We start from the raw sequence: 16890 nt of genomic DNA, 5'->3' as shown, positions 1-16890 counted from the left end.
CCAATTATTTACTTCATTATATAAGCAGAAGCATGTGACATTATCACATCTATTCAATGTACCTATAAAAAGTTTAATGTGAAAAGTTTTAAAATAAGTTCTTTTGACTATTGCATTTATGTGGAGGGGGGCAGGGAGTTGTTGAGATAGGATTTCTTTGTGTAACAGACCTGGCTATGCTGGAACTCACTTTGTTGACCAGGTTGGCCTCGAACTCACAAAGATCCACCTGCCTCTGCCTACTGAGTGCTGGGATTAAAGGTGTGTGCCAGCACATCCAGCTATTGCAGATTTTCTGATAAAGGCAATGATTTATATGTATTGCCTGCAGTAGATGTACTTGTTACACTGACTGGCAAAAATTGTGCATCTGTGTGAAGTTAAATAAGTTGTGGGAAACGGGATTTTGTTTCACAACCCCTAAGATTTTCCAATGCTGAGAAAATGTCACCCCAGCTTCCTCCCATTTTATTCTCTCTAATCCCTTGGGCATTGGTGCAGAGTTTTAGAAGCAAGAACATTTGAATGTCACTGGACTTTTATACAACTGTATACATGTATGTATACATCACCTATCAAAGAAAACTCTAGTTCTCTCTTATTCTGTCTCCCTCTTGGTTTTGTTTTAAAAGAATGGATCTCATCCCATGGTTCAGGCTGACTGAACTTTGATTCATAATGTTATTGTCTCTCTCTAATCTCTCTCTAACATCCCCTTCCCCCGCACCTTCACAGTGCTGGGTGCTGGGTTTCTGATGTTCCTTTTACCGTTCTCCTTGGCCTCAATTTGACATTTCTCTAAAAGGCAAAGCAATTCGGGTTTTAAGTTTGTGACTCATTTCTTAAGCTAGGCTGTTGTATCTGACCACATTCTCTAAGACTGAAAGACAATGTGATGGCATGTTTATTTTAGATGCGAGAAGCCAGTTTGGACAACCTCAAGGACACTTCGCAGGAGAAAGAAATGTTGTCACACACAAGTGTTCCAGTATGGACTTATGAAAAAGTCATGCTTCAGAACCTTGTTAAAAAATATAAAAACCTCCTATTTTTCTGCCTTCAGTGTAGTTACAGCGCAACACCAGGAAGGACATTTTGCTACTGACCGCTCAGGTCTTTAATGTGTGGCCTTAATTTTTAAAAAAGAATGATGTATGTATGTGCGCACCTAAGTGTGTGTATGTTGAGCACATGCATGTAGTAGGTGCTCAGAGATGGTAGAAGAGGACATGGGATCCTCTGGAACTAGAGTTGTAGGAGGTTGTTAGCCACCTGATGTGGCTAGAGACTGAACCCTCGTCCTCTGCCAGAGCCATCTCTGTAGCCCCTAAACGTGATTTCTCTCCGTTTTCTGAGCTAAAAGATGTTGTTGGTGAGTGTATACTCACACAGCAGTAACTGGCCCTTTGAGGTGCCCTCCTCCCTACTTCTACCCTCTCCCCCAATCCTCTTCACAGAGCTTTGAGGCTGCAACCGGCACCGCCCCGCATCCTGGTTGGCTGCTGGGTGGGAGGCTCGTTCCTTCGCTCCCATTGGCCGCTCAGGGGAGGTGCGTCTCGCGTCTCGGGATTGGTCACTTGGAGGAGGCGTCTCTCGCAGCTGGGCGGTTGGTGGCTATTTCCGGAGTAAGATGGCTGCAACGCGTGTGCTGGGGACCTGGAGCCGGAATGCTGTCAGACTGGTAAGCAGGATTGAGTGGGTCTGAAGTCGAGAAGGAGTGATTTAGTAGATGTCACTTGGAGGGGGAGAGGTGCGTTGCTTCCTTCTTTGAGTGTCACGCGTCCTGTGAGTAAGTGATGGAAAGATGCATGCAAACAGAAGGGCAGCGAAGGTGGCGCGCCAGCAAAGCTGGGAACAAACTCCCAGCTCCTACCTGGGCGCGCTCCTGTGGCGATTAGCGTTCCTCCCAGCGGTACCCAAGTCCCTGTCTTTCAGCCTGCTTCACTTTTGCCTGAGCAGCTTTAATGCTAGCCAGGCACTGTCATAGGCGCTGCAGACACAGAGCTACGTTCTTTCGGGATTATTGTGTCCCCACCACACGCCAGACGCCGACGTTGTTAGCCTAACCCGAGGCAATTTTCCGTGGGGAGGAAGAGGAGAAGGAAAACTGTACCCTCTAGCTTGAGATTCACTCGGAGCTCTGCTTCTCTCCTTGGTCCACAAGACACACCGTTCCAACCTTTTATCATCAATTTACCATCTGCATTTGCCTGCAGTCCGCTCTCACTCACAAGCTTTTAGCAACAACGGTGGAAGTATCCGATTAGGCATTCTGTTTCTTCCTAATTACATAACTTCTTGGATACTGACTTTTCCCATTCCTCTAGATGCTCCTACAGTGGTGGCCTCCTGATCCCACAAAACCTTTTCCCAGCCTGCTGCTGTATGTTCTGGGCACTGGGGATATAAATATAACACAGACAGTCACCATCCCTTTCCTCCCGAGTTTGTAATCTAGCAGAAGAGAGCAGGGGAGAGAGAGGGCTAGGAAAGACAAATTGCAACGGTTTTAGAATCCATCAGAGACGTGCTATTATGGAACAAGTGCTCAGAGCTACTGTGCCTCATGGGGATGATCTTTGTGGAGGAGTGGGGCGCAGAGAGGACTTCCTGGAGGGCTGCGAGTAAGGAGATTGGGAAGGGGAAGTAGGAGGTAACCAGCAGAAGAGAACCTTACTAGGCAGTATTGGTGGCTTTTCTTTTGAGAGCTCCCCATTCCTGGCTTGTGAGACAATATTATTCTCCCTACATCTTTTGCTGTTTTGTTCCACTGTCTTCTTTCTCCAGCTTCTGAATGCTGTTTTAAATACAGTCACACTGCACAAAGACTTTGCAGTCAATCGTCCCAAAAGATTACAATGGGTCTGAACACTTCCATTGAACTTCTACATGATTTGATGTGTGTAGATTCACACACAGTTGCAGTTGCCTACAGTGTTTAGCACAGTAACATGCCCCACAGTTTTGTAGCATAAGAGTTAGCCTATAGCTTAGGTGGGTAATAAGCTAAGCCATTCGGTTTGTGTAAGCATCATCAAATGATGGAGTTCTCATAGTCCTGTCATTAAGTGATGTGTGGCTACTTCCTTTCTAAATATGCCCGATGCACTTTTCCTACTTCCTGCCTTCTCTCTCCCACTCCTCTGGATGTAGTCACCAGCTATGCTAATGGTTTCCTGGTGTTTCTTAGTCTTCCAAATGGGTGTACAGAAGGCTCCTGTATTCTGCTGTTCAAGAGATCTCTGCAATTGCATGCTGCAAGGCATTTTTCAATTGCAAGTAACACAGATCCAATGAATGACAGGACATCACCTATGCATACAGATGACAGTCATCATCAAAGGCTGATGTTTCATCAGTTCATTTTGACCTTTCCTATATGGCCATAAGGGAGCTGCAACAACTCAGTCAGTGTTTAAGGTTGGAAGGAGGAAGGAATACTACCAGGCTAACTTAGCCATCTAGAATAGCATTACATAGCTACTGCTAGCAAAAGGAGCCTGGAAAAGCTAGCCCTCAGCCCTCTCACAGTATGCCATAATGCCTCAGGGATGCAGACTCTGGGCTCCAGAATAGAACCCTTAAACCTGTTTCTCTTGGTTCTAGCTTCTAACTCTGAAGAAATTTAGCCACTGTTCACCTCACTCTTAATTGCAGGTGTCTTAGTCTTTCCTAATTGGGCTGCTTGCCTCTGATCTGCCCCTTCCACAGTTCATTTCCCATAGGCTAGCCATGATGAACTTAAAAAATAAGGTGTACATTAGATCATACCATGTTCTTGCTTAAGACAACTTTTTTTTAGAAATGCTCACAAGCCACATGACCTAGGAAACTTATGATCTGGCTTCCACAACATCTCAATCTTAATTCTTTATTAAAAACCTATTCATTCTACACTTTATTACCCTCTTACACGCCCTCTTTAGATTTCCTTTCCACATCCTTAATTGTTCCTCTTCTACTTTTGTGCCCCCATTTTTTTGTTGTTGTTGCTGTTTTGTTTTGTTTTGTTTTGTTTTTTAAGGGTTTCTGTGGCTGTCCTGAAACTTGCTCTGTAGACCAAGCTGGCAACGAACTCAGACATCTGCCTGCCCCTGCCTCCCAAGTGCTGGAATTAAAGGCATGTTCCACTACCACCCAGCTTATGAGACAACATTCTATATCTGCCTATATCTATACATTATTTCACCTGATAATAATTGCCAGTACCATCCATTTTCTTGAAAAGTACTATATATATATATATATATATATATATATATATAATTCTATCACTTTACTGGGCATTGAATATAACATCAGTAAAATAAGATTGGATTAAAAAAAAATACACATCATACACAAACACAGATTTCTCATTCCAGCCCCAACTCTGACTGTGCTCACTTGTTGCCCACTAAATTGCCAGAGAACTCTGTGAAACAACTAGCTGAACACACTCTGTGCTTTCTTGATTCCAGACCTTTGCTCATATATTTCCTTTGCCGGGAAGACTCTTGCCTCATCTGCAACACCTGTCATCTCCTGGATTACTCCCACTCAATCTGCATCCTTACTTCGGGCTAACTCTCTTCAGCACTTACAGAGAAAACATTTAATTGGGGCAGCTTGCTTACAGTTTCAGAGGTTCAGTCCATTATCAAGACGAGGAGTATGGTTACATACAGGCAGACATGGTACTTCAGGAGTAGCTGAGAGTCCTACATCTTGCAGGCAACAAGAAGTCAACTGACTTACTGGGTGGTATACTGGGCACAGGAAACCTGAAAGCCTGCCCCCGCGGTTACACACTTCCTCCAGCAAGGCCATATCCACCCCCAACAGAGCCACACTTCCTAATAGTGCTAGTCCGTATGAGATTATGGGGGGCCGATTACATTCAAACTACCATAATTAAACACTGCATGTGGGCAGGAATTGCATGTGTTTCCTTCTGTATGTAAGTAACCCTAGTACTGGACATACTGTGAGAGCACATAAATATTTGTTGAATGACTCAGTAAAAGACATCTTTGTTTTGCTTTTGTTTGTTTTCCAAGACAGAGTTTCTCTGTGTAACATCCCTGGACTCTATCTGTAGGCCAGGCTGGCTTCAAACTCCCAGAGACTCAGCAGCTTCTGCCTCCTGAGGGTGATGAAAGGTGTGTCCCCATTCTCAGCACTTGTTTTTTAAGGGAGGAGGGCTTGGTGCCTGTGATAAATTACTACAATGCAAGGGGTTTTGTGTCTGGTTTCCTGCTTCACTGGGAGTTATAGATTTGGTTCCTAATTTCATCAACTATGCTCTATTGAATTAAAAATTTTTTTCCATGGGGCTGGAGAGATGGCTCAGAGGTTAAGTGCACTGACTGTTCTTTCAGAGGTCATGAGTTCAATTCCCAGCAACCACATGATGGCTCACAACCATCTATAATGAGATCTGGTGCCCTCTTCAGGTCTGCAGGCAGAACACTGCAGACATAATAAATAAGTCTAAAAAAAAAAAAAAAAAAAAAAAAAAAAAAGCAGAGAGATAGTACATATTGTTGGGGGACGGGACGAGCATACGCTAGTGATGTTAGGGCCACAGGGCTACCTCGCCTTGGGACTGTGCTGGCAAATTGAATACTGTCTGGGAGCGAAGACCCGTCAGACCGATTGGATGAGGGGCAATGGAGGTGGGTCGCATGTGGGCGGGTCTTCATATGCGTGTTTGGGAAGTTCCAAAGACTGGGTCCCTGGACTTTTGAATAAACCTGGGGAGAATGGAAAGTCAAAAAAAAAATTTTTTTTATACCTATTGTGTGTGTGTGTGTGTGTGTGTGTGTGTGTGTGTGTGTGTGTGTGTGTGTGTTGGGGAGTGCACAAACACACAAGTATCATAATATACAGTGGGAATCACAGTTCAACTTGCAGGGGTCATTTTTCTCATTCCACTATTTGGGACCTGGGGATCCAACTCATGTCCTCAAGGTTGGCAGCAAGAGCCTTTACTCACTGACCCATCTCACTGGCTCCTGTGTTATATTTTTTCAGTGGTATTTGTCTTCCTGTTCAAAAGACTAAGTCATTTGAACTTATTTACTTACTTCTTTATTGCGCTAATCAGCTAAATTTTTTCACCTCCATCTTTTCTTTTTCTAGTTAAAGACATTAAATCATCAATACAGTAAGTCACTAGGTATAAATTGGAATTATCTCAGGCATGTTGGTCAGATAATCTCAGTGGAACTGTGTCTTTTAAGTATTGTTCATGACTCAGTAAAAGAAGTTTTGTTGCTTTTTTAATCTTCTGCAAAAATTTGTAAGGGAGGAGAACTTGATGCCTATGATAAATTATATGCATGGAGTCTTGCTGTGTCTGTTTCCTGTCCTTTAAAATCTGAGGCTTTTCTAGACATTGTTGCGCATGCTTTTAGTCCCGGAGCTGGGAGGCAGAGCTCTGTGAGTGATGACAGCCTGGCCCTCACAGGAAGTTCCACCCCACAGGGCTACGTAATATACATACATACATACATACATACATACATACATACATACATATTATGGTTCTATGGGGGAAATGACTTCACAGGTTTAAAATTTAATTTTTCCTCCTTTCTATTGCCTTTTATCTCTTATCTTTGCTCATTTTTTAATCTCCTCCCTCTTTCTCTTCGAAGTCATCCAGTTGCTGTTAATCACATATTGCCCATTGCAACTCAGTTACCTTTTCTCTGTCCTTGTCCATCAGTTTCAGGAGTCTGTGTTTCATGTGCCAACTACTGCAGTCCGCCTTGCCCTTTCTCTCCAGACTTCACCTATCGTATGAGCTAAGTAAACCGTGTCCTAACCCTGCCTGTAGTGTGACCCCCCCCCCCAAAGCATAAATTCCCACTCCTTATCCTGACATTCACAGACATGAGCAGCCATCTTCAGTGGCCACTGCTTTCCTTTACAAATCCGATCAAACCAAATCAAGCCTGTAGCCATGCTAATCACACTCTTGCTGCAGTTTCTGTGTTTACATCACCTCCTGTGCCATAGAAGTGTCCTTCTCCTCTTTATTACTCATACTTATTGTGCAAAGCCCAATTTAAACCTTTCCAAAGTCAAGCTAACCCTTCCTCACTTCTCTTTTGTCTTGGGTTTTTCACTTATGTATTTATTTATTGCCTTAGTTTCTTATTACAAATAATAAAGGCACACATGGCCATGCTTGAGAGAAAGAAAGAATTGTTTCTCCTAGCTTATAGCTTGGAAAGAAAGGATTCTTTTCCCTGGCAGCATGATGTGTTAGGAAAAGCCTAGGCTTTAACATCAGGTTTCGTTGTCTTCAAAGCTTCATTTTACCCCTTGATTGCAACATGACCTTGGAATAGTAACTTCACCTCTTCCATCAACTTCTCATGTGAGAGTAATAATATACACCTTCCAGGAGACAATGTGAGCTATAGAGAAGGCAGTATATATGGAAACTTCAAGTACCCGGTACATACATAGCAAGAGAGCACTTGGTGCGTTCTAATTGGGTGGTTCCTCACTGAGAGCTGTGTTGTTGAAGGGAGAGACTTCTGTAGGTTAACTTTCTCCAAGTATTTTAAAGTGTGAAGTATATTATTTCAGTCACGGTGAATGTATGTATACTTCATTAGGCATCTCTGTATTCTCTATCTGAAGAAGCATAGATGATTACATCTTTTTTGTTGACCAAGAGCTAGAGTTCAGAATGTTGAAGGAGAAAGGGAAGACAAACAAAATCGGGTGTTTGAAGAAGAGAGTCCGGGCAATATCTGCCCATCTTTAAGCTGTCAACTTAAATGATTTTAGTTAGGCTTTGTGGTTCCTAAATATTACTCATACTAAGAATTAAATACAGGCATTAGAGACTGGTGAGGTGGCTCAGTGGGGAAAGGCACTTGCTGCACAGGTCTGTGGACCGGAATTTGATCACCAGAACCCATGTCAAAGGCTGGATGTGATCCCAGCACTACTGTGACTAAATAGGAGGCGGAGACAGGAGAATGATGCAGAAGCTGGCAGGCCAGCTAGTCTGGAGTATGCAGCTAGGCAGAAACAACAGGAGAGACCCTGCCTCAAAACAAAGTAGAACAACAGAAGTGCTCACTCCTGAAAGTTGTCCTCTAACCTCCACTTACGTGCGCTCACATTACACACTCACCATAGACAGACAGATGGACACACACACACAGGATAAAAATAGATGTTTAAATACAGGTATTATAAAAGTGAGTTATCAGGTAGGCATGGGAAGCAGACATGGAATCCCCAGAGCAGAATGTCTAGCCAGACTAACTGAAGTGATGATGAGAGGTTCTGAGAGACCCTGCTAAATAAAGTATATCAGAAGGGCTGCTGTTGAGAAAGACAGTCAACGTCAACCTCAGGCCTCCATGTACCTATGCACACATAAACTATGTGTACATGCAAACACATGCACTTGCACACATATACAGAATCAGGGAAAAGAGGAGATTTAGGATGAGCTCTTTAAGGTAAAGACAGGATATGGAATTTAAGAAAGGAACATCAGTTTTTCTTTGCCTTCAGAAATATAGGGACTAGAGAGATGACTCAGCAGTTAGGAGCACTTACTGCTCTCCAAGAGGACCTGAGTTTGGTTCCCAGCACCCACATGGTGGCTCAGAATCAGCCTTCCTTTACTGTAGTTCCAGAGGATCCAACCCTATCTTCTGTCCTCTACAGGTGCCAGGCATACATGTGACATACATATATACATGCAGGCAAAACACTAACATACATAAATGAAGCAAATGTTTTTTAAATTATGTAGTTAAATATATGTGTGTGTGTGTATATATATATATATATTCTTTTTGTTTTATATTGCTTTTAGAAAAAGAATAAAATCCTTACTTATAAATACATATTAAAATATGACTTTCAGTGTGGTGGCATGTGCCTATTTTCCCAGCTGTCTAGAATGCCGAGGCAGGAAGATCACTTGAGCCCTAGTGCTTCAAGACTAACATAGGCAGCATAGGGAGTCCTGTTGCCACACCCCAAGTAACTAATGTACACAACTAATGTGATGTTCTCTAAGCAATAATTACTTCTGTAACTTTGGTGAGTTTTAAATATATACCAGTGTTCTCAAAAATAGAGGCTAGAAATTATTGTAGTTTAAAAGGCAAGGTAGTTACCAGATATTAATAGCATGAAAGGTTAACTTTAATGAATTATAAGGTAAGGACATTTAGGTTTTGATCTGCGAAGCTGAGTGTACCAAGACTTTATGCAAAATAGTTAACAGAGCCATCTATCAATTAGAATATGAAAACCAGGGAGGGAACTGGAGGACAGCTCTATAGTTAAGAGCACTGGCTGCTTTTCCAGAGGACTGACTGGGTTTCAGTTCCCAGCACCCAAACAGCAGTCAATAACCATTTGTAACTCCAGAGGATTCAACACCCTCTTCTGGCTTCTCTGGGCAATAGGCATGCACATAATACACATGCTATACATGTAGGCAAATGCTCATACACACAAAATAAAAAAAAGAAAGCCCTCTGGGCTGCTTAGAGGTGATGTGTGCCAAGAAGTCATGGGTCCTGCCCCAAGTACCGAGAGGAAAAACAAAACTTTTGGACATAACATGTGTTTTCCATTGTCTTAAGTGCTAACAATCACTGTGGGGCTTCTTTGTTGTCTGCTTCTGCAGTTCTAGGATGTAGTAAGGGCCTTATGCGTGCTAGCTTAGCTACATCTGCAGCCCCAGTGTTCCTCCATCAAATTATTTCAGCAATTCTAACAACTTAAGCATATCTACTCACTGAATCGTGAGGAATTTGGGACAACGCTTTAAATAGACAAACACATGTGCAGGGGCTGGAAAGATTGCTCAGTGGTTAAGAGCACTGGCTGCTCTTCCAGAGGTCCTGAGTTCAATTCCCAGCAACTGCATGGTGGCTCACAACCAACTATAGTGAGAACTGGCACCCTCTTCTGTCCTGCAGGCACACATGGAGGCAGAATACTATATACATAATAAATATTAAACACACACACACACACACACACACACACACACACACACGCCCCAGTGGGTGTAGTATGTTTGAGTTTGAGTGCCTTTGATAACTGGAACAGAGCAATTTAGCAAATAATTAGTTTCATCAGTTTGATTGTGCCTGCTGTTGAGTATTCTGAATTTACCTAGATAATTCATTATTGACATGAGTATCAGCCCAAAACAGAACTGAACCGATTTCCATATTACTTAAACAGCCATTAAAATAGTCTATACTTTTATTTGGGGTGTATGGGTGAACCTATGGCTGTCTGCTCATGGGACATACATTTTGCCAATGACCTTCACTCCCAGCCTGAGGATTTGTAAATGTTTTTTTTTTATTTGTTTTGTTTTCTCTTTGATAGACTTATGTTCGCTATTTTCAAACATGTAATAACGTACATGTTTTAAAGCCAAAATGTGTGTGTTCCTTCGGTTATCCTTTGCTCAAATACAGTCAGCCACATCTCTCCCTGAGAACAGCAGCTGGTGAGTACACTCCCCAAATAGCATGCCAAATAATGTTATCTTTATTGACTCTTTTTCTTAGTAACCAAAGACTTCTGGAAGTAAAAAAGTTGAGCCTGTATTTCTAGCATTACTCTCCCTGCCTCTGTCCATTTCTTCTTCTCTTTCCCACTCCACCCCACTGTTCCCCTTAATGCTGGTCGTTCTCCAGTCGGGACTGGGTTATACCCGGTCATTTGTTCTTTAATGTCTGGTTTTCTAGGTGCAATCATTAGCACTGATGTGACCTTCTCAGTTAAGGTAAATTGCTGACTTAATAGAGGCATCTTTATGTCCTTGTGCACAGCCATCCTGTTTGTGAGGTGAAACTTAATCTGCTGTTATGATGGCATGATATAATTAATCACCCTGACTGTTCCTGAATAGAGAGTTCTCTGGCTTTTACCTACTCACCTTTCTCCCAGATACCAGCCTCTGTAAATAATTTGAGGAAGTATTAGATTTGGCAATGGCATAGGAGCTTTTTTCTGCTGATCTATTGAGAACCCTGATAGAGAATCCTAGATTTCATTATGTACTTAAGCATTTTTGTAGACACAAGGGTCCTGGCAATGGAAAGCAGAGAAATTGTAGGCAGATTCTGCCTGCTTTTTCATGCTTTTATATGCTGTCCTTAATTGTCTCAGACATTCACCACTGTTTTTAAAAAGATTTGTATCTATTTATATATGCGCACATATAAGTACACATACATACAATATAGACGTGTTTTAACCCTAGCACCACATATACAATATGTATAGTAATTTATTTTGGCAATTGTATGGGTGGAAAGTGTGTGTGTGTGTGTGTGTGTGTGTGCAAGTGTGCGTGCTCAAACATATGTGTGGTGCCAAATAATAAAACCCAGGGTGTCACACAAACCTTCTTCTGCTATACTCACTCTGCTCAAGCCAAGATTACCATTTTCTAACCCTGATCACTTGTTACTTCCCAGAGAAAGTAGAGGCCACTGCAGGAGGAACAGCAACTTCCTGCTTTGTCCTCTAAATACTTCTCATGAACTCCAGGTCTATCTGTTTATCAATTGCAGGTTATGTGGACTACTGTGTAGTACTGGTTTGTTTTGAGACAGGGTTTCTCTGTGTAGCCCTGGTTGTCCTGGAACTCACTCTGTAGATCAGGCCAGCCTCAGACTCACAGAGATCTACCTGCCTCTGCCTCCTGAGTGCTGGGATTACAAGTGTGCACCACCACTGCCCAGCTTCCTGTTTATTCATTATTAGCTGCGTAACACTGAGAAAGTGGCTCATCTCTTTCATCATCTGGAAAATGAGCGTAACCATAGTATTTAATTCAATTGTGCTGCTGTGAGCATCCATTCAGGAAGTATGATCACCTGTGTGCAAGGCAAATAGATCTTTACATTGGACACTTTAAACAAAATAGGGTGTATGTTTACTTACTTCTGTCCTGCCACTCGACATTTTTTTTTTCCTGCGTAATGGAGAGAGGAAAGAAAAGTCTTAGGAATGATTTGGCAGAACATAATTTGGACATATTAGAAATGTTTAGTGGGCTGGAGAGATGGCTCAGTGGTTAAGAGCTCTGGCTGCTCTTCCAGAGGTCCTGAGTTCAATGCCCATTATAGATGGTTGCCACCACCTATAATGAGATATGGTGCCCTCTTCTGGCCTACAGGCATATATACAGGCAGAACACTGCATAAATAAATCTTTAAAAAGAAAGAAATGTTTTAAACATGGTGGCACACACCTGTAATCCCAGCACCCAGGAGGCAGAGGCAGGTGGATCTCTGTGAGTTCAAAGCTAGCCTGATCTACAGTGTTCTAGGGCAGCCAGGGCTACACAGTGAGACTCTGTCTTAAAAGAGCAAGCAACAATAACAAACAAACAAAACCTAAAAAGAGGAAAGAGGAAAAGAACACTTTTCCAAGGCTGCTAGATAAGTTGCTGCCTGGTTGTAGTCTAAGTATCAAGTATCAAGGAAGAGAGCTAGTTGAGTGCAGGCCTTTTGTTGTACATCAGTATTGTTTCAAACTGTCAGAAACTTCTTAGGAGAGACATTAGAACCTATCAAAGAGCATTATTTGGGAAGTAAAAAAGTTCGGTGGCAGTGAATCTGTGTCTTGGAGTAACTTCTGCAACGCTTTAGTGGTTATGCCTTTTAAAGTTATGAAATGTTGGGGATTTTTAGTTTATTGGGTTTTGTTTTGGTTTTTTGTTTGTTTGTTTGGTTGGTTGGTTTGGTATGGTTGTCTATAGAATGGAACAATTTCTGCCTCTACTTGAGAACATATTCTAATTTTAGAAATAAAAGTAGCTATTGGTAATACATATTTAATGATATAATTTCCCATTTATTTTTGAAGTGCTGCAGGGACAGGTTGTTCAATTCAAACTCTCTGACATTGGAGAAGGGATTCGAGAAGTAACTATTAAAGAATGGTAAGTTAGTCTCAAAATAATTTTACACCAATGTAAAATTAATTGAATATGTAAAAAGTGAGACTCAAATTGGGAAACTTCTTTACTGATATGCTAGTAGCAGCAGTTATTTCTCAAGTCTCTTTCTTTGATGTGATTTATTAATGACTGTTATTTTATTTTACGTGCACATACATCTGTGTGTCATGTGCCCTCAAAGGCAGGAACTGGAGGTAAAGATGGTTGTGAGCCACCATGTGGGTGCCAAAAATTGAACCCAGGGTCCTTAACGATGGAGCCATCTCTCTAGTCTGTTTCTTTCTCTTTAAAGTCCTTTTACTGTCTATTCTTTGCTTCAGCTAAAAAGAGATTGCTTTCTAAGAGATTACAAGTTTATATAAAACCAGGCAGTGCAATAATCAAACCCAGTGTAGCGAGATTACAAACTAGGCACCTCTGAGTTACACCCAGCCCTCATGATTTTAGAAGAATCTAATGCATGAACTCACAATTTCCTCACTAATATCTTGAAACAAATCCTATCGTCTAACTCTCTACCATACTGAAGATGGTTTACAGTAAAAAGACTTGGTTCATGTTACTTGACATACCTTGTCTGTAGGCTTACAAAATACTTTACCCAAAAGGCACAAATCAAAAAATCCTCCTGAAAATGTAAAAGATTAGGACTGGAGAGATGACTTAGTGGTTAAGAGCATGAACTGCTCTTCCAAAGAATCTGAGTTCAATTCCTGGCACCTACATTTGGTAGCTCACAACTGTCTGTGACTTCACCTGTAGGGGAATCCTACACCACTGCCTCATACTTACATATTTACACTCCCCTGTCCCAATTAAAACAAAAACTTTAAAATTATATAATATAGATATGAATAGATGCTCAGAACAAAAGGAAGAAATCCTCTACTGTCTTTGACATTCTCCATCCTTTTGTGTCTTTCTTCTTTAGGGGAAAAAAAAAAAATCCCTCTTGGCAGTGAACTAAGTTTTAAGGGTTTTTAGAAGTAGCAGTTATGATGGTTAATGAGATTTCTCCCCACAATTCTTTATTTTTTGATAGGGTTTTGCTCTATAACCCAAGCTAGCCTCAAACTTGCCATCGTTCTGTCTCAGCCTCCTGTGTCCTCAATGCTGGGATATTGGTTGTTCCGTTGCGCTTGGCTCAAATATTCTTTAGAAAGCTGGACTGAGGCCGGTGAGTGTCAGTTCCTCTACTTGCATTCCTGACTTGGTAAGCAGAGGATTTCAGTAAGCACCCATCCTTACATTGTCTTCCTTGACACTGTATTACTGAGGCAAGCCATGGACTCAGGAGAGCCTGTCCTCTGTTGAGCCGCTGTCCCTTGTGGTGTCGAATCAGCTCACAGCGGTGGCTGTTTACACAATTAAATGTAATATGTAGGAAATGTCTTACCTCTCCGAAGGACTGTGTGCATTTGACTTAATGATGCCTTTACTTCAAGACCAAGCTTTCTTCTAGATGAAAATACAATGTAACTTAATTTCTATCTCATTAATTTTGTAGATCCATGTGCTTAGTAAAGGGGTTAAGGCTCTTAGAAGAGGAAATTATTTTTTTTTCTAATGAGAATCTTAAGGCCAGGCCTGCTTTTCTCAGCTACTTTGGAAGGTGAGGCTGGAGGATCTCAAGTCTGAGGTAAGCCTGCACTAAACAGAGAGAATCTATTCCCCTCGTGCCAAATTTAATAGTTTAGTTTTCATTTTTGAAATGGGGGTATTTTGATATGTAGCCTAGGCTGACCTTGGATTTATGATGCTCCTGCCTCTGTCTCTTGAGTGATGGGACCACCACTGTGCAATGCCTGGCTCTCAAACTTTCTTTCTTTTTAATTTTTTTTATTCATTTATTTTTTACATTCCAATCCCAGTTCCCCCTCCTTTCTCTCCTCCTGCTCCCCCACAACCTCACCCCCACCTTCCATCTGCTCCTCAGAGAGGCTAAGGCCTCCCCTAGAAGTCTAATAAGTCTGTCCCATCATCTCTCAAACTTTCTTAAATGACAAATATGTCGCATGTTTCCCATGAGTTCTTTAAGATTACTAAGACCTTTCTTGACTAGTGTTTGTTCTCTAACTTAATATTTATAAATGACTCAAGAAAAAAAAATATATGTATTATGTTATACTTAAAAAATGCTTAAAATAGAATGTTTCCTGTAGAATAGTATACCCTACACTAATAATGTGAGCAATTAAGAGGCTGAAGCAGGAGGATCACTCTGAGTTTGAGGCCAGCCTCAGCTGCATAGGAGGACCCAGGAGAGAGAGAATATTATCCATACAATTGGATCACTTAAACAAATCCATTCTGTTAATGGTTGCCTTTTTTTTTTTTTTTTTTTTTTTTTTTAACCATTTCTATTTTGTGTAATTACTGACAAGGTAAGTATTTTTTGTTTTGGGTTTTTTTTTTTTTTTTGGTCTTGCCATTTTGTTGATGTGTTTGTGGTTATGTATTTTTTCCATCACTGCCTTCTTTTGTGTCACTTAGATATTTCTAGCATATGTGCACAAGAGTACGAATGTTGTCAGGGTAGGAGTCACCAGAGAACCCTGGAGCTGGAGTTACGGGTGGTTATGAGCCACCTGATATAGACTGGGAACCAAACGTGGGTCCTCTTAACCACTGAACCATCTCTCCAATTCCTTCCTAATTTCCTATGAATAGTTTTGCTAGACTTAACGGTGTCTCCCTATCTAGTTGGGTGTTGGGATTTTGTTGGATGGTCTTTGGCTCTTGGAGTGAGCATTGTCAGCACTTAAACTATTTATACACAGACTTATGTATATCATAGTTTTAGGGTTTTGTTTGTTTGTTTGTTTTAAGGTAGGTAGTTAATAGTATGATTCCTTGTGGCCTTTTCAGATACCCTTATTTTTATTTTGCCTTCCTCTCTTTTCCTTTTGTATCAGATTTAAAGAATGAACAGGTTTTAAGAAATAACAGCAATAACGACAACAATGATGATGTCTTCAACATGCATCCTTTGTGATTTTAACTCCTTTTCCCTCCCACCTCCCGAATTAGTGTCCTCAATTTTTCCTACTATTCCCCTTTCTCCCTGATTTTTTGCTTCCTGACTCTCTCGCCCCAGGAATGGTCCCTTTTCAAAACTCTGCTGGTATCTGTAGTTACTCCACAATATGTACTCTCATCTGAATATTTGGGACTTGGAGCCTCAGACCCAAGAGAACATATGTTATTTGTCTTTCTGTGTCTGGTTTACCTTAGTCAATATAATATTTTCTAGTTCCATCCATTTACCCGCGAAGCTCATGATTTCATTTTTCTTTACAGCTGAAGAATAGTATTCCATAGTGTATATGTACCACATTTTCATTATCCTTCCATCACATGAAGGACAATTAAGTTGTTTCCCTTTCCTAGCTATTGTGAAGAGAGCAACCATCAGCTATCGGCATGCTGAGCAAGTAACTGTGAAGGAGGATGTTGACCCCTTTGGGCATATGCCAAGGAGTAGTGTGTCTGGGTCATATGGTAGATTTACTTCTAGCTTCTTGAAAATTCTCCACAGATTTGAGATTTCAAAGTGGCTGAACCAGTTTTCAATCCCACCAATAGTGAATGAGGATTCCTTTTCTCATACTCCTTCCAACATTTGTTGACAATTGTTTTGTTGATTTTTGCCTTCTGACTCAGCTATCTGTGCACAGGTTTGTGCTACCTTACTCAGCTTTTTTGGTTTTTTGAGATAGGGTTTCTATGTATAACAGCCCTGGCTGTCCTGGAACTCACTTTGTAGACCACACTGGCCTCAAACTCACAGAGATCTGCCTATCCCTGCTGGGATCAAAGGTATGTGCTGCCACTCCTGCTACCGCCACCATCCGCTTATGTTCAGCCTCTTAAACCATCGTTCCTGACACTTTCCCTTCCTTTCCTATAGAGATACCGACATG

The 16890-nt window shown here is 41.4% G+C and overlaps 1 protein-coding gene across 2 annotated transcripts in view; it reads left to right on the top strand.

Moving 5' to 3' along the window:
• Positions 1 to 1567: 1567 nt before the first annotated feature.
• The window catches only part of Dbt (dihydrolipoamide branched chain transacylase E2), a 31714-nt gene continuing 16391 nt past the window's right edge, over positions 1568 to 16890 (top strand). Inside the window, exons 1-3 of one of the 2 annotated variants that reach the window (XM_051185618.1) lie at positions 1568 to 1681; positions 10378 to 10501; positions 12874 to 12949. In XM_051185618.1, coding sequence (XP_051041575.1) covers positions 1631 to 1681; positions 10378 to 10501; positions 12874 to 12949 — 251 coding nt within the window. In that variant the 5' untranslated portion in view covers positions 1568 to 1630. The remainder of the gene's footprint in view (positions 1682 to 10377; positions 10502 to 12873; positions 12950 to 16890) is intronic. The other variant, XM_051185617.1, reaches the window with a different exon arrangement.

The sequence above is a fragment of the Phodopus roborovskii genome, unplaced genomic scaffold, assembly GCF_943737965.1.
Source record: "Phodopus roborovskii unplaced genomic scaffold, PHOROB, whole genome shotgun sequence".
NCBI classification, from domain to species: domain Eukaryota; kingdom Metazoa; phylum Chordata; class Mammalia; order Rodentia; family Cricetidae; genus Phodopus; species Phodopus roborovskii.
Note: the sequence above shows the minus strand (reverse complement) of the source record. Positions and strands in the feature narration are given on the sequence as shown.